This window comes from Hesperophylax consimilis, chromosome 17, assembly GCF_061612785.1.
Source record: "Hesperophylax consimilis isolate HC1 chromosome 17, BYU_Hcon_1.0, whole genome shotgun sequence".
In the NCBI taxonomy this organism is placed as follows: Eukaryota; Metazoa; Arthropoda; class Insecta; order Trichoptera; family Limnephilidae; genus Hesperophylax; species Hesperophylax consimilis.
In genome coordinates, this window is record NC_142852.1 from 1,921,971 (window position 1) to 1,947,381 (window position 25,411).

General features: G+C 36.3%; 1 protein-coding gene across 1 annotated transcript in view; it reads left to right on the plus strand.

The window, feature by feature from the left end:
- Positions 1 to 25,411, plus strand: part of Dap160 (dynamin associated protein 160) — a 78,618-nt gene that overhangs the window by 28,345 nt on the left and 24,862 nt on the right. Inside the window, exons 15-24 of the mRNA XM_089641664.1 lie at positions 1,893 to 1,967; positions 3,872 to 3,985; positions 5,283 to 5,370; positions 6,447 to 6,554; positions 11,999 to 12,160; positions 13,910 to 14,023; positions 16,288 to 16,371; positions 17,769 to 17,831; positions 19,740 to 19,872; positions 24,962 to 25,136. Coding sequence (XP_089497790.1) covers positions 1,893 to 1,967; positions 3,872 to 3,985; positions 5,283 to 5,370; positions 6,447 to 6,554; positions 11,999 to 12,160; positions 13,910 to 14,023; positions 16,288 to 16,371; positions 17,769 to 17,831; positions 19,740 to 19,872; positions 24,962 to 25,136 — 1,116 coding nt within the window. The remainder of the gene's footprint in view (positions 1 to 1,892; positions 1,968 to 3,871; positions 3,986 to 5,282; positions 5,371 to 6,446; positions 6,555 to 11,998; positions 12,161 to 13,909; positions 14,024 to 16,287; positions 16,372 to 17,768; positions 17,832 to 19,739; positions 19,873 to 24,961; positions 25,137 to 25,411) is intronic.

The following is a 25,411-nucleotide window of genomic DNA, read 5'->3' on the forward strand; positions in this document are numbered from 1 at the left end:
ATATAAGCTGTTTAAGGTCACTGGAGGGTGAATATCAGCTGTTTAAGGTCACTGGAGGGTGAATATCAGCTGTTTAAGGTCACTGGAGGGTGAATATCAGTTGTTTAAGGTCACTGGAGGGTGAATATCAGCTGTTTAAGGTCACTGGAGGGTGAATATCAGCTGTTTAAGGTCACTGGAGGGTGAATATCAGTTGTTTAAGGTCACTGGAGGGTGAATATCAGCTGTTTAAGGTCACTGGAGGGTGAATATCAGCTGTTTAAGGTCACTGGAGGGTGAATATTAGCTGTTTAAGGTCACTGGATGTTGAATATCAGCTGTTTAAGGTCACTGGATAATAATAATAATAATACCTGGATGACTTTTATAGCGCCGTTTTTGTGCAAAAACACCTCAAGGGCGCTGTACAAACTTATAATACATTTCTACAGTGATCTATGTTATTACTTAACTATATATGGAGATAATATACAGTACAATACTTACCTGGTAGGTCACTTGAGATTAACATTTAATTAATATTATCTAATTGTTTATTGGCGAAATTTAGATACAGGATTTAGTACATAATTGGATATAATTGGACTTTCTCTCAGGAATGGTATATTTAATTTAAGGGTACGACAGCTTAAAAAGGTAAGTTTTTAGTTTAGACGGATGTGATGTTGAATATCAACTGTTTAAGGTCACTGGAGGGTGAATATCAGCTGTTTAAGTCACTGGAGGGTGAATATATGCTGTTTAAGGTCTTTTAAAATGTGTTGAAACATAGATCCGGTTCTAAAAGTTTTTTTAAACATTTAATTGCCACAAAATAAAGGAAAAAAAAATTTTATGTTCAGATCGAAAAAATAGTTTTTTTAGGTTCTCTATGTGTTGCAGATTCACCAGTTTTCAGCTTGTGGCATTAGTTTCCGGACACCGTGTATCGCATTCAAACAGTGAAGAGATGAACCGAAACACCACATAATTGAAACTCTACTTACGCCCTACACCAAAACTAAACGCCGAAAACCATGGAAATTTAACCCCTCCAGCGTTTGAGGGTCATATAAGACCGGGCGTTCATATTTTATAAAAGTATTTTTATCTCATTTTCTATCGTGGGAAAACACATAATTTTTTTGACGTTTTTTTTTTTTTTTTTTTTATATTTACTCCACACAGGAGGCCCTGAAGAAAATAATTTCCCTCAGGGCCTATGTCATCTTTGGGGATGCTGTGTGGAGGGTCTTTTTGTGGAGAGGAAGGAGTGAACATGGGTCTTGAAGAGTCCCATGTTGTAGGAGGGAGGAAACACAGAGACAAATAATAATTCTTTACAGTTCGCCTCAAATATTTATACTGGAATCCATTAATAAAATCATAAAATTAGCCAAAATGAATAATTCATATTTCGCGCCGCTATCGTAACAATCAGTTTAACTTTAAATTTTTTTTATTATATGAACGAGATAAAAGTGAAGATACAGTTTTCTTACAAATTCCTCAAACAAAACAAAAATGTGTTTTTGAAATATCGAGTTCTCTCAATTTTTCTACGATTGGAGTAGAAAATTAAGTAAAAATGTGGTTAGCGTTTTGGACAACATTTTTCACGTTTGATATTAGAATTTTTTTGTTTATTTTAAATGCATAAAATGGAAAGATAATTTTATCTAGTTTCTAAAACAGTATTTGTTTTTACGGATTTGTTGTGTTGATGTAGTGCATTTGTTACACATAGAAAGGAGGGTCCATCATCTCCCTGATAATGGACACTTTAACGCTAAAACATTGGCTAAAGAATGAGGAAGCATGGCAAAATAACCCAAAAATTGATACTTTTGGCTGTAAAAATCTCAAATCTTTTTATGTGATTGAGTGTTAACTTTTTCTGTTTAATGTTTCAGGCCAAATCTGGTGAAGAGGACAGCGTGAACAAGTTCAATAACATGGAGACGACACTCAAGCAGTTGAAGGATAAAGTAAGTACTTATGTTATGTCATTCTATCTAATCAGGAAAACCTTCCTTGGCCTAACACCGGACATGATAAAAATATATAAAACATATGTGCGACCTCTCCTGGAATATGCTTTCCAAATATGGAGTCCTTACTTCGCAAAGGATATAAATCTGTTAGAGAGAGTACAGAGACAAAATACCAAGAGCTCTGAAAGATCTACGATACGAAGATAGACTCAAGGAACTAAGATTACCAACCTTACAAGAAAGAAGAGAAAGGGTTGACTTGATCGAGATTTTATCTGGACATTACAGTTGCCCTAGCATCCAACAAATCTTCACTACTAATAAAAATATAAATCTCTTTTGCATCTAATCCTAGAAAACACTTCCTTGCAAATAGAGTAGTGGATGCTTGGAACAAACTCCCACAACATGTCATCGATGCAACAAATATAAATCAATTCAAAGTTCTATTGGATTCACATTTGGAGAGAAGAAAGGACTTAGTTCAAACTTAAAACAACTCAATTACTGGCAAACTTGTTGTGAAATCAGATATGAGCGCATCAGCAGAATGCTGCCTGCTCTGCACATAATAATAATATTAATAAAAGCATGGACCCTTGTCAATCACCATGGCTATGATGGGGCTAAGACAAGTAGGACAGAATGTGTGAAAGCATTGAAGAACCTTGATCATGTTGTCACTTCTCAAGGTGTTTTGAGAGTCCGCCAGCGGTGAGCAGGCATGTGACGACAGGTCCCCGCGAAATTCGAATGAGTTAGCTCCAGGTAGAGATTCGTGGGAAGGAGCGCGCGAGGCCATCCTCAATTAACCAGCATCCATTGAACGTTTGGCAGGCTACGCAAGGACAATGAGGATTCATCTTTGTGTCACCCCGACAGCATGCTTGGTAATCCAGTGTAGTCTCCAAGGAATTACACTTCAAAAACACTCACAAATAAAACTATTTTACAATCCAAATAACTGATTGTATATTTTAATCTCACCAAACAACAACACTCGAACAAAGAACAGGCGGATCTCGCGCAGGAGTCAAAACGTTTGTTCGGTTGATGGTATACGCGTGCTCTTTTTCATTTTTTGATATAAATTTGTCTGGCAAAACGCAACGCACAAACTCAATCGCCCCAATGGTGCGTTTGGAACTCGTCTCAACTAGTCTACGTTTTAATTAATAAAATAGTCGAGCCGATCTCAGCGCCGCGGAATCGTCCTCCCAAAAAAACCGCGCGTCCGTTCGTTTTCCCCCCGTATTGTCAGCGGTCGTGTGAATGAGGCAAGAAGTGTGTGACAATACTTTTGTGGCGACAAGAGAACAATCCAGAATTGTCTCATTAATAATAAGCAGCTCGACCTACTTAGGTACTTACAAATTGCTACCAAGAATTGATCGTAAACAACATGACCTACCTGTCTATAAGCACCTACTTTCCTACCTACTCGCAAATTACTACCAAGAACAAATCGTAAACAACGCGGCCTACCTACGACAATACGTCGCAGTCGGTCTGGCACATTACGACAACTCGCCAGAAGGTTCGAGCCTATCGCCTATGCATAATTGCTGCGCCGCCGAAAGTTCCCGAAAGGCCCAGACTGAGCGAGTGTCTCCGATTTAGTTACAATTCCACCTACCTACTGCCGCCGCCGGCTGTATCGTATAAATAAGCCCGACGCAGCGAGCAGTCAGTATTCAGTCTCCAAACCGCCAGCCAAGTACTATCGCGCTAGGGAACCTTGACCTAGTTTCGCCCGCATTCTATAGTATTGTAAATAGTAAACGCGTAAATATTGCGACTGTAAAATCGATTTTTGATTTATCAATAAACGCTGTATCAGAGTTGAAGAGATTTTTATTTGTACACCAAGATAATCACACTTTTGGTTTGTTTTGTAGATCGAGGCAGCCAAGGCTATAATCGGCACCAAAACACTGGACGTGGAGAAGAACAAAGATCAACTTGCGGAAATCAACTCCAACATCATCCAGCTGTCGGAGAAATGCGATCAGGTACACGGCCTTTCTATAATTTGTCTTCGCCACTTTGTTTTCCATCTCAAACTCTGATATTTGTCCACAATTTTCTTTCATAAACTCAGTATTCTTTTCCGAACCTTAATATTTCTCCCTAACTATGTTTTTCCCTCCCAAACTCTGTTTTTCATCTCAAACTCTGATTTTTGTCCTCAATTTTCTTTCCCAAACTCGGTGTTCTTTTCCAAACCTTATTATTTTCCCCCCAACTATGTTTTTCCCACCCAAACTCTTCATCTCAAACCGAATTATCTCTTCAAACTGTGTTCTTCTGGCTTTCACCCTTCAAGGGTGTTCTTGGCCATAATTTAAAATTATGGAGAAATGAAAGGTGAATTTAAATATAAATTTTATTTAAATTGGCAAATTTCAAAATTAAAATGAAAATTGGAGTTGTATTTTTCTTTTATCTGTTTTATCCCTTCCAAACTTTTTTCCCTCCCAACTGTATTTTCCTTCCAAAACTCTTGTTTTTCCCTCTCCAACTTTATTTTTCCTCCCCAGTTTTATTTTATCTCTCCAATTCCATTTTCCCGTGCTAAAATCCACGCGTTTCGGTGCTGTGTAATCAAAATAAGCGATTTAATATCGGAAAAATATGAATATTCATAGCTAATCGCTTATGTTTATTATATTTTATATCAAAAGTGATAATAATTGTAATTTGATTGCTGAAAACATGAAAAAACCATCGGCAGATGCTAAAGAAACGTGCGAGGGGTCCACATCTAACGACGGTCCGCGACCAACTAGCTGGTGGCTAGCACACACACAGCTATGCGGTCGTAGGTATCGATGGTCTAAATCAAAATACAACTGCGGACGTGTGGATTTCTGATGTTCCCGCATAGCGAACTAAAGCGGGACATCAATAGCGTGTCATTTCCTCGCACACTCTTCGCGTAACAGTGTCACAGGGTTGATTGCATTGGTGTATTTGTTCCCGATTTTTAACAAAACACTCTGATTTTTAATTGAATTTGAAAACTTTGTAAAATATTATTTTTTAATTCAGTGCATAAATGTATAACGGAGGAATACCTAAAATCTGAACCCAGAATTTATTATATTTATAGAGTTATTAAAGTTATTAGAAGCAATGTGTAGTAAATACACACCACAGATAAGGAAAGGTTAAGAACAATGTACCAAAAAAGCAGCATGTATCTGCTTGTTAATGATTTTAGATTTGTTTGCTATTTCGTACATAAAGTGGTTAATTCTTTAGGTATGGTAAACTTCAAATAATTAATATTGCTATTTATTGCTACAGGTCTACAAGTTGTGGGAGACTAAAAAGGCGGAATACCAGGCCATCAGCTCCAGTCAGAACAGTCGCTCCGCGTGGGACGAAGCCCCCGGTGAGTCGTCCTACTTCCGCTGTCCACTCTGTTCCGCCTCATCACGTACCCAACTGTCCCACTTTTGTGCGGTATTCTAATTAACTAACCATCACGCCGTTTCGCCACAGGGGTAGGCAGAGATGACGGACCGCCAACCGACTCGGTCACACCACACACTTCTTGCCTCATTCACATTCATACATTGTCTCATACATACTCTTCTATTATTCTGTCTCTCGACATGGCATCTCTTGAGTCGCATCAAATATTCTCCTTATACTCCTTTCTTCGCTCATTCGCTCTACATGCCAAACCATCTAAGCGTCCCTTTCATAATCTTTCTCATTACGCTTACATCGGCCTTGCACTCTTGATCACATGGTTTTACCACACATACGCCTCAAGGATCTCATTTCAACAGCATTCAATCTAATTTCATCCTTTCTCTGCCAGTTCCACGCCTCACTTCCATACATCAGGGTAGGTACCAAATAATGGTATTTGTCCTCTTTGGGGATGCTGTACGGAAGATATTTTTGAGGAGATGAAGGAGTGAGCATGGGTCTTGAAGAGACCCGTATTGTAGGAGGGAGGAAACACGGGAGAGGTCGACAAATGGTTTAACAGCCGAGCAGTGAAACTCAAGAACCATTCGTAGAAACGACCGATTCTCATGTGGTAAATGTCGACCTTGTACAAGTGTCGGGTTCGCGTTTGGCGTGTTTCCCAAATGTTGAGCATAATGAGTAAGATTGAGAAAGGGAAGCTTAGATGGTTGAGCATGTAAAGCGAATAAACGGAGATATAAATGAAATTCGATGTGAAAACATTAGCCAAATTAGCCAAATATTAAATATTATTAATGTGAAGTCGAGGACTCCCGTAGAAGACATGGTACGATCAAGTGAATCAAATGCTTGTGTTAGGCAATGTCAAGAGTCAGAACAACACAAGGCTATGTATCAGACGATGTTTGAACGTGAACAAAGCGAGGATTTTCAACATCACGCAAATTCTCTTTCAACTTTTCAGCTTCACGAATTCCTTCTTCGAATCGTTATTATTTATTAATGTCGTGTTTCTATTATTCTTAGAAGATTCGTGGGCCACCCCAGCGGCGACCGCAGACTGGGGCAGCTCCGACGCGACGCAGGAAACGGCGTGGGCAACGAGCGCAACGCCAACGGCCGCGACAAACTCAGGTATTGATTTATTTTTTTTGGATAAAATTCACAGCAAATCTTAAAATTTACATACATATATATATATATACATAATTTGCTGTAATTTTTTTAAATTTATATTTATATATATAGCTTGCGTAAATGATATTATTTTGCATTAAAATCAAAAATAAATAATTTAGTCATGTACTCTTAAATAAATATATGACTAGATATGCATAATCAAGTAATTCCCGAAATTCCTCTTCCCATCTCCTTCTCTTTTCAGCTACCAAAACACCCTGTATTTTATTTATTCATATTTATATTTTACAATATCATCTAGTGACAGACTTATGGGACTTTGTCGCTATCCCAACTTGGGATACAAAAGACGTGGCGAGAGATATCGCTAACGCCACGTATCCTAGACATATTCCTGATGCCGCTTGTCCCAGCGATGCGATATTTGCGGCGTTCAGTGACGAGTCTTGCGACGCGACGTGGAACGACCCGTTCTTGGTAGAATTTGACACGACAAAAGGTTTAAATTGTGTGGATGCTTGTAATATTTAGCGACGTTTTCATTTGATGCGTGATTATTAACAAAACTGTTTTATTCCATGAAATTTCCTTACGACAGCTGTCAAGTTATTTTAGTCTAACAGCAGTGCACAATGGCGTGCTGAAACCAACCCTCATGTATGGCAGTGAGGCATGGAACTGGCAGAGGAAGGATGATAGTAGATTGAAAATATATATATACATCATACATGATCCGTGGTCGAGGGGCGAAGCTCTCGACTAGCAAACTGGAGGTCGCGGGTTCGAATCCCGGCTTGCGCAAGTAAATTTTATTTTACTTTATTAGTGTTATTTCATTTATGGCATGTTCCAGAGTGAAACATACTCTCAGTACCGCCCTGGTGTAAGACCAATATTCAGAATTGAAACTTTGCTTGAAATGACTTAACCACTCGGAACATTAAAACGTCAAAAGACGTAAATATGATAATAGCGGTCAAGACATTAGAACGTCTTTTCACGTAAACGCGCGAGATTTTACAAAAATCGATTTATTTCCATCACTAGTATACGGATTGCCATGATTTAAAAAACAGAATATCGATAATGAATAACGCTACGCGTCTGCATTCAAGAATATCTATGGAATTTAGAGGTGCATTATCTAAGTCGATTGGATTTGTCATCTTGTTCGTTCATAATTTATTGCGTTTTTAAATAATTTATTAAAAATATTTTAGTTTGGACGGTTAATATTTTGAGGTGACTAATAGTTTTTAATTATATTTTTTCAATATATAAAGTGTTATTTCTTTATGATACTCAGAAAAAAGTACATTTTTCACAGCTTTGAAATAATGGTCAGCGATTTTTACATATTTTTGACGTTTTCAGAAAATGTATATTTAGAAACGCAAATATTTACGTATAACAAAACAATACGATAGTGAATTTCATAATCTTTCCAAAACATTTTTTAGAATGAGGCTACGTTTCCCAAAACGTGAGTTATGAAGCTTTTAACAAAACTCGTGAATAACACAAAAATTTTCGCGTTTTGACAGTTCGCAAAGGAACACAAAGTAAATAAAAGTCCTTTTCTGAGAGGTTAAGCCGTGTTTAGTGAACAGATGTCAATAGCCAGAGACTTCCCCACCTTTCTCTTACCCATCTCCTTCCACTAGCTTCAGCCTTACAATATACCCAATTGGGGACGCAATAGTCTCACTGGCTTCAGACGGTTGGAAGCAATCGGGACTCTTGCGTCTAAATGCTGTAGAATTAGATTCCTGTATGTGAAAACCTTGATATGTGGATATTCACGTAATGAATAACATTAGGAAAGGAATGCTTAGATGGTTTGAAAAATTCTACTAATATTTTGTGATCTTTTTTTAGTGTGTTTATTAACAAACTGTTTTATTTTACGAACGCTCGTTACCACAGCTGCAAAGTTACTTGTGTTAGGTTAATCAAAGTTAACAATGGTCAATTTATTTTCAACGCGCCTCGTAAAAGTGCAATCTGAGACACGGTTGAAGATCTACGCTAAAAAAAAAATTTGGCATCATTCCTTAAATTTACGAAGCCTGAAAACGCTGAATGATTTCAAAAGACTCCAAGGCAGCCCGCAGACCAGAGACTTTTGTTGTGGCAGCTATTTCGTCTAAGTATTAATTGGACAATTGGCGCGTTAGAAGATCTGATAAATGAACAATGGTTCTATTAGTATTGTCTATGTTTTGGATTTTGGTATTCCAAGATTACAATTTTACAATTACATTTACAATTTTACAATTACAATTTTACAATTAAAATGTTACAATTACAATTTTACAATTACTATTATAATATTACAATTACAATGTTACAATTACTTTTTACAATTAAAATGTTACAATTACAATTTTACAATTTTAATTTTACAATTACAATTTTACAATTACAATTTTACAATTACAATGTTACAATTACAATTTTACAATTACAATTTTAAATTACAATTACAATTTTACAATTACTATTTTACAATTACAATTTTGAAATTACAATTAAAATTTTACAATTTCAATTTTCAATTACAATTTTCCAATACACTTTTACAATTACAATTTTACAATTAAAATTTTACAATTACAATTTTGTAGAACACATAATAAAACGGTTCCATGATAACTCAACACAGTGACAATTCAACACACCTTTAAAAAGTGACCATAAAGTCATTAGAAACGATGAAATTTTTAAAATTTAAACCTAACCTAACCTAACCTACTTAACCCAGTTAATAAAGTTTTTGTTTCATCACTTTCCATGGCTTTATATAACTTTTTAAAGATGTGACGAATTATCATTAACTGGGTTAAGTAGATTAGGTTAGGTTTAAATTTTTTTTTAAATCGTTTTTAATGACTTTATATCACTTTTTAAAGGTGTGTTGAATAGTCACTGTGTTGAGTTATCATGGAACCGTTAACCACATGTTCTGTGGCCTGCATCGCAGCACATTCACACATCGCTGACTCTTTAAGGCCCCGTCTGTGCATCATGGAACAGCGGCTATGGGAGCACCTTAACCTATTGATGGCGGCCCAGGTTTTGCGAGGCAATAAGAACCCAGGCTGTCTCTCGGTGGGGTCCTGTATGAGATGGGCATTTCCCACGTTGGCCGTTTGCCACTCAAGTTTCCACCTATCTTCTGGGGTGAGAGGTAATCGGAGGAAGTTGCGGTTGACGGCAGCTGCAACTAAAAAGTCTCTCGTGTGCAAACCTCCACGGCAACTGAATATTTATGCCCGCAACGCAACTGTCTCAGCAACTAAAGTCGCTCATCTGCGGGCGTCCTAAGTTTCAGTGACAATCTGATTTAAATTGTCAATAATATTTTCAAAAATGTAGTTCCATTTTTCCTACTAAATTATTCCTATTCCACTTTTACATACTTAAATAGCCCTGTATATTTTTTTAATATTCAATCTATGTGTAATAGTTATTTTTCCTACAATGATTTTATATTCAATTCATAATGGTTGTCAAAAACACAAATAAAATTTATGTATAAAGATGCAAAAGTCGGTCATTTTGAATACATGTAGGATAACGAAAGATTTTTTAAATATTTATGTTGAGGGATCAGTAGGATTTATAGGCCCTGTTAGGAGTTCTACCGAGCCGAACCCTCTGATATGAAAATATCTGGAGTCGGTGAATTTTTTTCCCATTTGATCTCTGGTGAGTTGACGTGTTGTTGTTCTTGTATTGTTTTGTATTTATTATGCTTATATAAGGCACTTGCATAATGTTGATTGACTAGATGATCATTTGTGGAAAAGTGTGTGGAAGGGTTTAGTTTTTCCTGTGGGGAAGATTTAACTCGGACATAAAGTCGGAAATATAAAATAAAAACATAATGGTTGTCAAAAACACAAATAAATATTTTTTTGTATCTAAATTCGAATTCTTTTATGTCACTGAAGAAGAGAATAGTACTAATAAATATGAATGAAATATCAAACAGAACAAGACACAGAATCTCTGTATTACCTTGACAACGCCTCCACTATTTTCTTCTTCTATGATATATTAATTATGGTTCCATGATAACTCAACACAGTGACAATTCAACACACTTTTAAAAAGTGATATAAAGTCATTAGAAACGATGAATTTTTTTAAAATTTAAACCTAACCTAACCTAACCCACTTAACCCAGTTAACCCCTCCGACTTTTCGCGAACTTGAAGCTAAGATGTCTTTACCGAAATGTCAATTTCACGAAAACGTTGTGTTATTACCGCCTCACAATCAAAGCTCTATAAATGAAACATTACTGAACGGAGCCGAATAGTAAAAACTGTTTTAGAAAGGTTACAAAATAGGCTTTCAAATTGTTGTATCATAAATAAATATTAACATTTGTAAATATTTAAATTTAGAATGGAAACATGAAAAAATTGTAAAAATGACTCACCTGTAATGTTTTATGTAAAAACGATACTAAAATCACGGATAATGTAAAAAAAAAACACTTATTTCATCGTACAAATGTACAATAAACAATTCTGTCACTTCACTTTTTGACCATTTCATACAAAATATATTTTTAAAAAAATAATTAAACTTGCGAGGCGGGTCGGCACGTCAAACGGCTTTCTTGGCGTCGTTTTACGATTTGGCGGGTAAAATTTGCTTCCACTGAGTAGGTCTTTTTACGGGTTTCTATGGATAACTTTGAATAGAGATGTGAAGCTTCATTCAATACGAATATTCTACTTTTTGTTTTAGGGATGTCACTAGAAGAATAACGGAGTTATGACGATTTTTGTGGAAACACACGCGTTGACGTGTAAACACGCTTATTGTACTTGACTGCTATCGTTATTTTATCGTGTATATCTGCTTACGTTGCTGACCGGTTAATAAAGTTTTTGTTTCATCACTTTCCATGACTTTGTGATGATTTATCCGGTCACCATTAATTATATTGCTCTTCAAAAGTTATTCCAATAAAATTGAGTGTTCATTTCGACTATTAGAAAAAGTCAATATGTGTCTCATATAAATAAAAATCAGATATGTTTATCCGTGACACTATTAAAAATAAATTATTTAAAACTTTGTAATAATTCTAAAAGATAGCAACCAAAAATATGAGAAAAATTAGTTGAAGATAATTTTGTTGATTCTGAATTTGAAATGTGAGATTGACAAAAATGATGTATAATAATTAGGTCTCAATGGTCGAGTGGTTAAAGGCGTTTACCCGGTAAAACAGAGATCTCAGGTTCGATTCCCAGTTGAAACCGTTACCTTTTTATTTTCTGTGTCTTGTTCTGTTTCTTTTTCATCTTCTTCACATACTATGCATTTCGCGATATATATTATATACTCAAAACCATAATTTTCATCGTTAGTTGTTATTGCGTCCAGCCCTTCAATTGTGAATTGTGTTGATTTAGTTGCGACGCCCAGTGGCGCCGCGGGTGAGGAGATCAAGTACCGGGCGGTGTACGAGTTTGTGGCGCGCTCGGTGGACGAGCTGTCTCTGCAGCCGGGGGACATTGTCATGGTGCCAGCGGACCTGAAGGCCGACCCGGGCTGGTACAGCGGTCGCTGCCGAGGTAATTATATCCTTACTCTTTATTATTATTATTATTATTACTTTGTTTCACAATGAATCAATCCTTTCTCCTCTCCAAATAAGAACTTCAATGGTGCTTTAAATAGGTTTATATTTGTAGAATGGATGACAGTTCCATGCTTCCACTACTCTACATATAATAGTAGAATGGATGACATGTTGTGGAAGTTAGTTTCATGCTTCCACTACTCTATATTAATAGAATGGATGACATGTTGTGGGAGTTAGTTCCATGCTTCCACTACTCTATATTAGTATAATAGATGACATGTTGTGGAAGTTAGTTCCATGCTTCCACTACTCTATTTGCAAGGAAGTGTTTCCTGGGATTGAATGCTAAAGTTGTCCACGGAGATTTACATTTGTGTTGGTGGTGAAGATTTCTTGAATATCAGGCCAACTGTAATCTCAATCAAGTCACCCATTTCTTTTCTTTCTTTTGGCTTTGGTAATTTTGGTTCCTTTAGTATATCTTCGTATTGCCGGTCTTTCTCTTGACATTTTTGTGAATCGTCTCTACTCTCTATTGTCATTATGACAGCAGTTGTGCTCAAAAATTGTTTCAAATACTGAAATGCACCTAGAATGGCCGTTTAGCGGGGACCTTTCGAATGTAAAAATGGTGCCGGTTGGCTGTTTGATGACGATGCTACATTTGAAGTGAATTTAATTAATGATGATGGACAATGTAAAGCGACAGAAGGGGGGCAAGAGGCCACGAGGAAAAAAATCCCTCAGGGCTAGGGTTGCCAGATAGTCCAGATAAAAAAAACCGAACATTTTTTATCAAAGGGTCCCCCTTTTGATTTTTTGACAATCATAAATCCCTTTCATTTTGGCCAGCAAAATTTAAAAAAATTATTGGTAAACAAAAAATCCCTTTTTTAACATATTTGGAACTAGATGCTACTGCATTTAATAATCGTTTATTGCCTGAAATTGTATCTATAAATTCAGTGCAACTGACATTTAAATTGAAGAAAATACATAATTCGCTTTTACGGTATTCACACCTAGTAGATTTCTTTCGTCAGTCCATATATTACCCATTACACTAAAAACTCTTTCTACGAAGGCATTGGAGAAGGGAACACAGCACACATATTCAACAGATTTCGTGCTGATTCATCGTTGAAAAACCTACAGCACATATCAATGGATTTTCCTTCAAGTGAAAGAAAAATACTTTGAAGTGCAGCCAGTTCCTCATAAAGATTTTCAGGAGAAGTTTGCTGCTTCCATGGGGACAGTGACCATATTTCAATTAGTTCATCTAGCGTAGGTAATCTTCCGCTTTCAATATCCAAGCTACGGTAAACATTAAGAGCGTTTTCGGCAAATTCTCTTACTTGATAATCTGACTTGCGAGGAGCCCCCCTCTCCCCCTCAAGTCTTGCTACCACCCGCCAGAATTGCTCACAGCTTTTGCTCTGTTAATTCTCTCGTGAGTGAGGTATATATATCGTGTATTTTCAAAAAAACCAGACATTCTATTGTCCGGTTTTCCAAAATTTTCTGGATCGAACAGCCGTTCAAAAAACCGTACTGTCCGGTCTGAAACTGGACATCTGGCAACTCTACTCAGGTCCTATGTCATCTTTGGAAATTCAGTTCTGGGAAGGAAAAATATATGAGGGGTGAAATATGATATTTGTGGCTAGTAATGTCTTTCCGAAGCTTGAAGGGTTAATGTTATTTGAATGTTTCCGTTTGTTCCTTTATGTTCCAGGCCAGACTGGTCTGTTCCCCGAGTCCTACGTGGAGAGGATGAGCGCTGGAGATAGCATGCTGGAGTCTTCTCTCTCTCTCACTGACAGCATGGAGGGCAAGAAAGTTCTGGAAGGTTTGTTGTTTGTTGAACAATATATGTCAAAACGGCAAATAATGAAATTAATTAAATAATTTTGTTGCCTGATGTCTTTGTGATACACCAACGAGTTTATGAGGCATAGAATAAAGAAGAACTAATTGACGATGATGATAATAATATTTGGATGGTTTGTATAGCGGCGTTTTAGTGCAAAATCACCTCAAGGGCGCTGTACAAATATATAATATATTTCTACAATGATCTATGTTATTATTAAGTGTAAACTAGACAAACTATTGGCTAACAGATTGCATCCACCGGCTCGTCGATCACTAATATATGCATTTGACCAATGAACATGATTCTGTGTTAGAATGTACATATATTATTATTTATTTATATTAAAGATGACTAAAAACTTTCTAACGGTAATCACTTTTTTTAAATTTTATTTATGTAAATAGAAACAATTTTGTACAAAATTAAGGTAGTCCCACAAAGCTGTCATAAGGCAGCTTGTCTGTAGGTTCTACCAATTAAACATTCTACCAAAAACAAGTTTACAAGTCATATAGGTAGATACATCAAAAAAATTCAAGGATACATGAAATTTTCATACATTAGCCACAGCTTTACCATTTTTGGACATAGTCTCTCATTTTTTTCAAATTTAAGATTTTTATTGATTTTATTGAAAATCACTGGAATTATATATTGAAGAGTACGGCTTCCATATTTATTTAATATTCGAGGAGTTATTAGACCCTTTCCTTCTTTAAATCTTGTGTAATATTTAAATATTTAATGTAAATAGTGCTTGCGTGTCCTCATGTTCGAATTCCGTATCTTAGGATAGATTCGACCATAGAAAAATATAAGAGTTTAAGAGTGCAATGAGGTAAAATAAATTTTAAATTGTAAAAGTTACAAGCTAAGGATCTGAGCTGGTTACAAATTTTTGCCACTTGTTTATCTCACTTAAAACTATTATCAGCAATTATTCCCAGATAAGTATATTCATTTATGAAATCAATTTTTTCACAGTCGCAAATATTAACAATTTCTCTATGTATACAGTCAAAGCTATGAGCAGTTATTTTAGGTAAATTCCACATTTTCAAACTCGGTGATCTTATATACATGCATTTAGTTTTTTTAACATTAATAATTAGTCCTACATCATGGGTCCATTTGAGAAGCTCGTTAAAGTCTCTTTGTAATTCTTGTATAGCTATTAAGGGGTTTTCATTTGATACTACAAGAGCAGTATCATCAGCAAAAATGTATCTACGAGCTTTTTTGAAAATCTTACACAAGGCAATAACATATATAAAATATAATTTTGGACCTAGAATTGACCCTTGCGGTACTCCTGATATGATATATCTTGAGTATATTTAAAATTTTCGCACTCATTTTTCTATTTGATAAATAGTTTTTGAAGAATAAGAGGAGTTTACCCCGGATTCCTATAATTTCAAGTACTTTAATTATTTGTATATGGCTGAGTGTATCGAAAGCTTTCGAGAAATCAATAAATAGAACCAGTACATGTTGTTTAGAGTTAAGTTGTGAATGATTAAATTGTGAAAACTAGCGTCATGATCTGACAAAATACCACGTTATCTCCCTTCTGGTGCCTGGTTTTGTGAGATGCGTCTATGTTCTGAATCGCAAATACATAATGATTCTCAGCACATGCAAGCAAATGCCTTCCATATAAATTTAAATGGAAACCAATGACTTAGTACCTTTTGAGCCTAGCCCATTTAGCACGCATTCTGTCTCTTACACTTAACTAACTAACTAACTAACCATCACGTTGTTTCTCTGGAGGGGCAGGCAGAGAGGACGGACTTTTTTAACAACTACTTACACACTTACCTGACATTGTATATCGTCAACCTATTTGAATTTCCCATGAAAACACAGTTCTGCATATGAAATTTATGCAAAGATGGTCATTTCTTGTGTTCTATTTTTTCTATGTTATTATTGTGATTTTGTTGTAATAAAAAAAGAAAAAAAAAACACACAATAACTTCACTATTTTCGTTGATAGTAATTTCAGAGATTTCGTTTGACCAAGGACGAGTTTTCAATTTCAACGTTCATTTATGGGTTATGTGAAAGTTCTTTTCAAGTTCTGTTATTATATCATTATAGGCTAGTTGCTTGACAGAACTGAAATAAGAACGGAACTTGAAAAATTCTTTCGCAGGACTTGAATATGAAGAATTTAAATTTGATGAATTGTTCCAATTCTCCTTAATTTTCTTTCCATTTGAACATTCCAGGAATAGTGGAAGTTCCAGAAACCACCAGTGAAGGACAAGCAGAATCCCTCCAGTCCACCATAGAGGCAAGCCCACTACAGTCTGGTAAGAATTAATTACATCCATTACTCATCTGTTAAAGATGCAAACACTGATCTGGGGGTCCAGCACGGACGATCAATACGATATTGACGAAATCCATCGCACAGTTAGAATATGATCCCGATAGTCGATAGACAAAAGCCGCTGCTTTTAGCGCAGCCTCCAAGGTGTCGTATAAGCTGTCAATATCCACAACTTTTGGATAATATCGTTCGTTATGCAAAATAACTGGTTTATTAATGAGTGAATGAATGAGGTGAATGAAGCTCTTAGAACTGAAAGAAATCGTAAAAACGATCCATAAAGAAGGAGTTAGCGCAACACGGCATAACACCCCAAAAACAAACAACAAAAATGCTTTTGGCCGTGAGAATCTAAAAATTTACACGATCCATAAACTTCATTAATTTGTCTAAGACCTCATTAACTATACAGGGTTTATCGGCACCTACCCGACAAACTTTAACCAGCTTTTCCTTAGCACATTTGGAGTAAAAAATGTTGTGGGCACTTTGCTGTCCGGTAACATTTTTTTTCAATTGAAAACAAAAAATTATAAAAAAATCCACACTCCGTCACTGTCATTGGCATTGTTTCTCGTGTTCAACAGCTGTTATTAGCAAGTATGTCAAAAAACGTCTTCGCTCTTTCATACACACTAAATAATAATAGTTAAAAATGAGACGAATGGTGCCGTGCCATTTCGTTGCGATTGTAAAAGCGCGCCAATGTAGGTACGTACGTATATTATTCAACGAAACTCGAATAAAATATTGCCAGATGGGTTTTCAAACTGTGACAAAGGATAAAACAGTGGTGACATGTGGTGAAAATATGAATGATAAATTTTTTATTAAAAAAAAATGTTACCGGACAGCAAAGTGCCCATAACATTTTTTACTCCAAATGTGCTAAGGAATAGCTGGTTAAAGTTTGTCGGGTACGTGCCGATACACCCTGTATATCATCTCCCTTTTTAGTCTTAAAAACTACATGCGAACTGCCAATGCAGATTCAATGCAAGACCAATTAAGGTTAATATTGCAATTCGAAATTATCAATTCATTGAGAGATGCGCCAGTGTTGCCATCTTATATCGAATTCTGATTTATCAGTTATCAACATTGGTCTGGGTATTTAACAACGTGACCATGCTCGGGGAATGGGTATAAAATCATCGGTAGTTACGCCTATCAATCCCATATTGTAAATTTATCTATTTCACTGTGCTAGACCTCCAGATATTTCCTGAAGTGTGATCTAATCTGATATGAAAAAAAAAACCTATGTGTCCAGTTTGCACATTTCTGCGCTTTCTTGACTGACTGGACTTGCTTATTGTCGCTTCTCTTGGTGTTCTGCTTGGCTTTAAACATGTGTGTTGTTTATTTGTGTCCAAGGATTTGGTGACAGCTTGTCCCAATCAGTGGTGGAACCCCTCCCTAGTGAAGAACCAGTCGCAGGTAAGTCTATCATATTGCGTATATATGTTGAATGTTTTCTGTACCGCTTGATGCACTTTATTTGATGCGACCGAATCTTTTTCTGTCTGTTCTATTCATCTTTCGTTTGAGAGTTGTTAAAATTAAGCTATTCCACTTTGTTAAAGCTGGTCCAGCATTACGCAGAGTTTTTCGAAATCAGACATAGACCTCTAATTTTTTATTATTATTTAATGAGATGGCAGCATTCTGCTGATGGGCTCATATCTGATTTCACAACAAGTTCAACAGTAATTGAGAATAGGCCCATTATGCTATCTCCCATTTTACCTCAATCCTTTAACAACAACCCAGTCCCTTTAATAAAGTTCACCAGGGTTGTGATTGGGTATGTGGCTATGTCTTCTGGTTCTACTGTATGTCTCCCCAGGTATCTGCGCCTAGTTCCCACCAGGGCAGGACATTGGCACCAAAGGTGAATTGGAGTCTCTTCATCCTCTTCACATTTCCTGCATCTGTTGGTGTTTTCCACTCCCAATATCTGCATGTGTCTCCTGAGATGGCAGTGTCCCGTTAGTAGTCCTACCAGTTCCCTCAGCGAGTTTCTGTCCATATCGAGTACTTTCTTGGTTCGTCTAGGGTCTGGTCTTTTTATGAGTACTTTGGATTGTCTCATTCCGGGTGCCCTCTCCCATTATTTGCGGTGCTGGGATTTGACCCACCTATCAATATGTAATTTTGTGTGGCAAGCTGCTACTCCTACGACCAGTTCGGTAAAGATAATAAGTCAATCCTTTCTTCTCTCCAAATGAGAATCCGATCGAGCTTTAAATTGGTTTAACCTCAAGTGTGGAAAATTTCATCAATAAGTATCAAAATTCTGTTTTAAAGGGTGGGGAAAAGGATATGGGGGATAAAACTGCAGATTTGTATAATAATAATAATAATATAGTAAATGCTATTTAACCACTCAGAACATTAGAACGTCAAAAGACGTAAATATGATAATAGCGGTCAAGACATTAGAACGTCTTTTCATGTAAACGCGCGAGATTTTACAAAAATTGATTTATTTCCATCACTAGTATACCGATTCCCATGATTTAAAAAACAGAGTATCGATAATGAATAACGCTACGCGTCTGTATTCAAGAATATCTATGGAACGTAGAGGTGCATTATCTAAGCCGATTGAATCTGTCATCTTGTTCGTTAATAATTTATTGCGTTTCTAAATAATTTATTAAAAATATTTTAGTTTGGACGGTTAATATTTTGAGGTTACTAATAGTTTTTAAATATATTTCTTCAATATATAAAGTGTTATTTCTTTATGCTACTCAGAAAAAAGTACATTTTTCAAGGCTTTGAAATAATGCTAAGCGATTTTTACATATTTTTGACGTTTTCATAAAATGTATATTTAGAAACGCAAATATTTACGTATAACACAATGCGATAGTGGATTTCATAATCTTTCCAAAAAATTTTTTAGAATGAGGCTACGTTTCCCAAAACGTGAGTTATGAAGCTTTTAGTAAAACTCGTAAATAACACAAAAATTATCACGTTCTGACAGTTCTCAAAGGGACACATAATAAATAAAATTCTATGTCTGAGAGGTTAAGAATATTTTTTTATCCACAAAATCTACAGCAGTGAAACTGGGCTTGAAATGGCTTTAGCCGTGTTTAGTTGCCAGATCTGAAAACCAGCCACTTCCTCTTCCCTATCTCCTTCCCCTTTGCTCCCTCCAGCCTTACAACGTATCCAAAATGAGGATGCTATTGTCACACTGGAGAGTTGGAACTCTTTGTGCAATATTCACAATTTTAATTTTATTATTTCTGCCATAACTTTTAAACCGCTCGTCTTGGAGAACTGAAATTTGGCGCGCTGACAGATGACTGATCGTTTTACGGCTTTCAGGTCAGGTGGGCTTCTACACGGCGGCATACCCCTACAACTCCCAGGAACCCGGAGACCTGGTCTTCCAGGCCGGAGAACTTATCCACGTCATCGAGAAGAACGGAGACTGGTGGACGGGGAAGATAGGAGACAGGTGAGTTTTATTTATATATTTACCAACAATAATATTAAAATACATACAGAGTGTCTGGTGGTAAAGTGTACAAACTTCCAGAGGTGATTCTTCATGATGGTTAAATGTCACAAACAACACACAGTATTTTATTTTTATTTTATTTTATTGATTTATTGTGAAAAACAGTATATTCCATTTACATTTCACAAATAACAGTTTATAAATTACAGTTTATAAGAAGTCAGTACATACATTTATTTGCATGGGTAAATACATCAATACTATCTGATTAACCAGATTTGTTAAATAGTATGCTTATCGCCGTCTTAAATTCTCTTTGGTTCAAATTGAAAATGTCAATCACAGAAGAAATGTGATTTAACAAAGTAGTTATTCTCCCCAAAGGCATGATCATTGGTAGGTAGTAATTGTTGTGTTCCCACAAACAGTTCTCAAACTCGTTGTGGAAAGAGATTTTAGAGAATAAGTTCTTTAACTCTTTGCACGCGACCGTATCAACTGTTGTTACGGCAAAAAGTCCATACTCACACGCGGCTGTATCAACTGTTGATACGGAAACTTTGAATGCCGATATTCCAGAGGTCTTTCGACATAAATTTATTTCCCGCTCGCTTGAACATTCGTAGAACTATCGCGATGTTGACATCTACAAGAATTTATCGAAAATAAAATCGTATTTCATTAAAAAACATCGATAATCAAGTGAATCTCTTTGCGTCTTCGAGTGCTATAGTTTACAATTTTGTCAACGGATGGCGTTAGACCAATTTTGTTATTATATTAAGTGACATAAAATTTAAGTGTTCAGTTTTAGAAAAAGCTTTCATAACTAAAAATGATAAGTGCTCATGGTGTCCCACTTGTGTCTATCACCTAAGTACACACACGCCGAGTGAATGGCGGGACCACATTCAAAAGATACGGTACGTCTTTGTATGAAATTTTATGTTCTTGTTTTTATAAACATCTAAGAGTGTTGACACACGAGGATTTGTTATCATATTGTGGAGAATAATCTGTTCTGTCTATATAGTCCAATAAATCATGCCAGAATGCTATAATTTGACATTTAATTGCGTGTATAGGTATTTGAAAATATGTACCGCATACGGGTATAGATAAAACGGAGCAAATTAACGCGTTCAAAAGGTTAAATTAAATCAGGGATTTATTTAATAATTCGCGTATTACAAGAGTGACTTCGATGGTCGACATAACTAGGAGCTGGCTAAATGAGATCTGCAAAACACAAGTTTGTCTCGGAGAAGCATAGCGACTACTGACTACTAGCTGCCATCTTACGGAATTCCAAGCAAGCTCTTTGCACTGCCCTCTATGAGTGAATCTGTGAAGCTCTTAGCTAACTCACTTCCCAACAGTAATACACTACTTTTATAAAATTAACACACTATGAGCAGGAATGGTATTTTTACCCGCGCGGCCGACTGGTGCTTATCGGCGGGACGGGTAAAAATACCCTTTACGCCGGCACCACTTCAAAGGCGAGGAAGGTAAAGTTACCCCATTATTTCCCGTGAAAACGGCTAAACGCTTGAAGACATTACAAAGTACACACATATAACAAAAAAAAGATAAGCCGTTGTTTCTTTTATGTACACACATACTCTTGCGCAGCTCAATGAGAGATTGCGCGTAATAATTAGGCAATTTTATCGTGTTAAATTTCAAAGATTGTTTGTTAGTTGTACTGGGAATATGAGTACTTATTATATTTTTATGACGTGTTATAAATTCATTAGACCTTTACTCTTATGAGATAATCCCAAGGATGTTATTACAATAATCATTTCCTGAATGAGAGATAACACAAAAATTGTTGAGTGGCGCTAATATACACGTGCTTTAGTTATGATATACAGAGTTACAAAACAGACGTGTTTTTTTAGTGGAATTTATTTAATTGATATTTTCTTTCACCCTTCGAAAATGTCTTCAGATAATAACGAAAGTGATGAGGAAATATTCGCCGATAATTTGTCTACCCATTCTGGTGAAGATTTAGCTGAAGCGATATATTTTTGCGCTAATCGCGAAAAATACCCGCTATGGGCTAGAGCAGTGGTTCTTAACCTTGTTGGAGGTACTGAACCCCACCCGTTTCATATGCGCATTCACCGAACCCTTCTTAATTGGAAAATACATAGGTGCACAAAATGAACAAAACCATTAAAACATGATTTTCACACAAAAACAAAAACATAATAATGAATATTTATTGCAAATCAGTGTGACTTCTGCTGTTGTCTTTCAGAGACCAGTTCAGAAATGCTTGGCTTTACCTTGGCAAGTGCAACTCTCATGTCATTTCGCAACAAAGTCTGTTCCATTTCTTCGTTTTTATGTCCAGCATCCTCGAAAAGCATTGCTCGCAAAGATATGTTGTAACTAACGGTATGAAAATCTCCAGATCTTTCTTAGAAATAACAGGGTACGTTACCATTTGTTGACACCAAAACGTTGAGAGCGTTGTTGTTCTGAAGAATTGCTGTTGAACCTGGCTCTGTTGAATTTCAATGATTTCATCGAGGTATTCATCATTGACATCTGTTGTCTCGGCACTAAAAGTGAACGGCTGTCTCACCCATGCTGGATATGACTCTCTTGTTGGGAAGTATCCGTCGAGAGACTTTGCAAGCTCATCTAAGTGCGTGGCAATGCTTGCTTCAGTTCCGCGGGTACAGATATGTCTCTGATTCCAAATACATCTTTGATCTTACACAGTCGTCTAGCAGGGGAAATTTTGCGAAGTTATCGTTCTCTGTTCGTCATTTCCATAATGGTAGCTTTTTTGAAAAGCCTTCAGGTTTACTTCTGATTCGATAATGTCAACTCCACAGCCCTGCATCTGTTTATTGAGATGATTGAGAGCTGCGAAGATATCATATGAGTCGGGGGTGTGTCTTGACCTCCGCCGAACCCGCTAGACTGACTCACCGAACCCCTAGGGTTCGATCGAACCCAGGTTAAGAACCACTGGGCTAGAGTCTATTTTGTTTGAAGCGCCCGACTACAATGTGTTAATACACAAGTCACATGATTCACAAGTCCTCTAACCATCTTGTTATCTCTCTCCACCTCTGTTCTCCTAGACGGTGGCAGTGTCATCACTCCACATATCCTATATCTCACAAACATTCAGCTTTTCACTCCATGATATATCCATTGATTACCATACAATTGAATAATAGTAATTTTTACAAAGAATTATTTTTATTTATTTATTAACGGACATTGTCCAAATTACAAAATAATAACACGAATACAGTAAAATGAAAAATACAGGAGTAGACAAAGGTACATGAAAGCAAAGACATAAGGCAGATATAATATAAGAAAATAAAGTGACAAGTCGAATCAAGTCAAGAATACGTCAGGACCACAGGACACTTATAATATTCCGTCACTTGTTTAGCGACTGGCAAAAATCATTCAGACTTATCCCAAAAAAGTGAAGGTTTTGACTTGAGTTGACCAGTCTACACATTCTGGACAATGGTGAATAATATCCATAATTTGTCGAATGATGGTTGAGGAAGAGCAGTTCATTATTTCTGAGTCTTTGCGAGGGGATATTGAAGGGAATGAGTTGCAGTAGAGTAGGTGAATCAATAATACCATTTATAATTTTGAAGAAGCAAATGAGGTCATTTCTTTATAAATTATCTTTGTCTATCATAAAGCAAATCGCTTTAAATAACAGTTACATATGAGGCTAACCTAGTTGACAATCTTCTATATAAATAAAAATGATAATGTTCATTTGTTCAAAATCTTAAATCTTCAGTTCTTCGCCGATTGCTTTGAAATTTTGACACAACTTTGCATTCGAATACGCGTGTGTTTTTATATACCTATATTATATAGATGTCATCTGTGACAGGTAAAGACATGCTTTATTTTTAAAACAGCGCCATCTGTTGGACAAACATGCTTTTTTTGAAATACAGTGCCATCTGTTAGGCGTAAAAGCAACACGCACTATTGTTTTTCTATCTGCATAAGTAGACTGAGCCAGAGCAACAGAGTACAGCTAGTATGTCTTAATGAAAACATTGAAACAAATAGCATTCTGTTGATGCTCTCATATCTGATTTGACAACAAGTTTGCCAGTAATTGAGTTGTTTTAAGTTTGAACTAAGTCCTTTCTTCTCTCCAAATGTGAATCCAATAGAGCTTTCAATTGATTTATATTTGTTGCATCGATGACATGTTGTGGGAGTTTGTTCCAAGCATCCACTACTCTATTTGCAAGGAAGTGTTTTCTACGATTAGATTTGTTGGATGCTAGGGCAACTGTAATGTCCAGATAAAAGTCTCGATCAAGTCACCCCTTTCTCTTCTTTCTTGTAAGGTTGGTAATCTTAGTTCCTCGAGTCTATCTTCGTATCGTAGATCATAATATGAACAATTATCACAAATCCCAATGGTGTAGAATCCTTATAGTGATTTATTTTTGGGGTATTATGCCTTGTTGCGCTACCTCTTTCTTTAGCCAACGTTTCGGACAGAAATGTATTATTTTCTTATATATACATATATTTATATATTATGCACCCATCAAAAGTAAAATTATATAGATCCCACGCAGAAGAAAAGTATTATGCTATTATAGCCTTCTTGTAACCATATTCCATTTATATGCAGTTGAACGCATCTACAAAGTGTTACCAACTGCATGCAATCTAGGTACAAGCGAGTATCTAAATAACTCACTCCTGATATTATTGTTGCAATTAAAAAAAAGTTTCAATCAAGTAGTTCTAGTTGGTGTCTTGAAGATTTATTGATGAAACTCAATAAATCAGGGCTGTCTATAATTCCCTTAATAATTTAAAAAGTCGAAAACTTCTATCTGAGAGTTCAAGTGGTGGTAATTTATGGTTTCTATTGGTAGACCGAGTTTCTAGTTGATCTTAGAATTTTAATAGAATCGGAGCGGATTTTAAAGTGAGGGGACCAGGTATATATGTATCTGTATGTAATGTTAATATAATAGCCCTGATGAAGCTTGAGATAAGCGAAACCTGGTTGCCTGTCAGTTATAAATGGACATGTTTATTCCAGGGTGGGAATATTCCCGTGCAACTACGTGCAGCCCTCCCCCAGCGGCGAGGCGCCCCCCAACGAACTCCCCTCTGCAGAGCTCGAGGAAGAACCCCGGCCTGATGACCTCACCACAGCCGGTCTACAACAAGTCACGCAGCACCAACAGTTGCAGCAACAGCAAATGATGAACGATGTATGTCATTTTTATCAGTTTCATATCCAAATATAACATTGAAGAAATGTTACCAAAAAAAAAAGCCCATATAAAGAAGTATACTAGAATGCCTTCAATATAGATTTGAATGGAAATCAATGTCGTCACTTACTTAAATTTTTTAAATTGTTTTTAATTAAGCAGAGGCGGTGTTCGGATAGTTCCCGTGAGCACCAGAGGCGGTACGTGCGTTCGTTCATTGCAAGCTTGTCTTCAGTCTACATATAACTTACAACGACATCTGTGCCCCACTC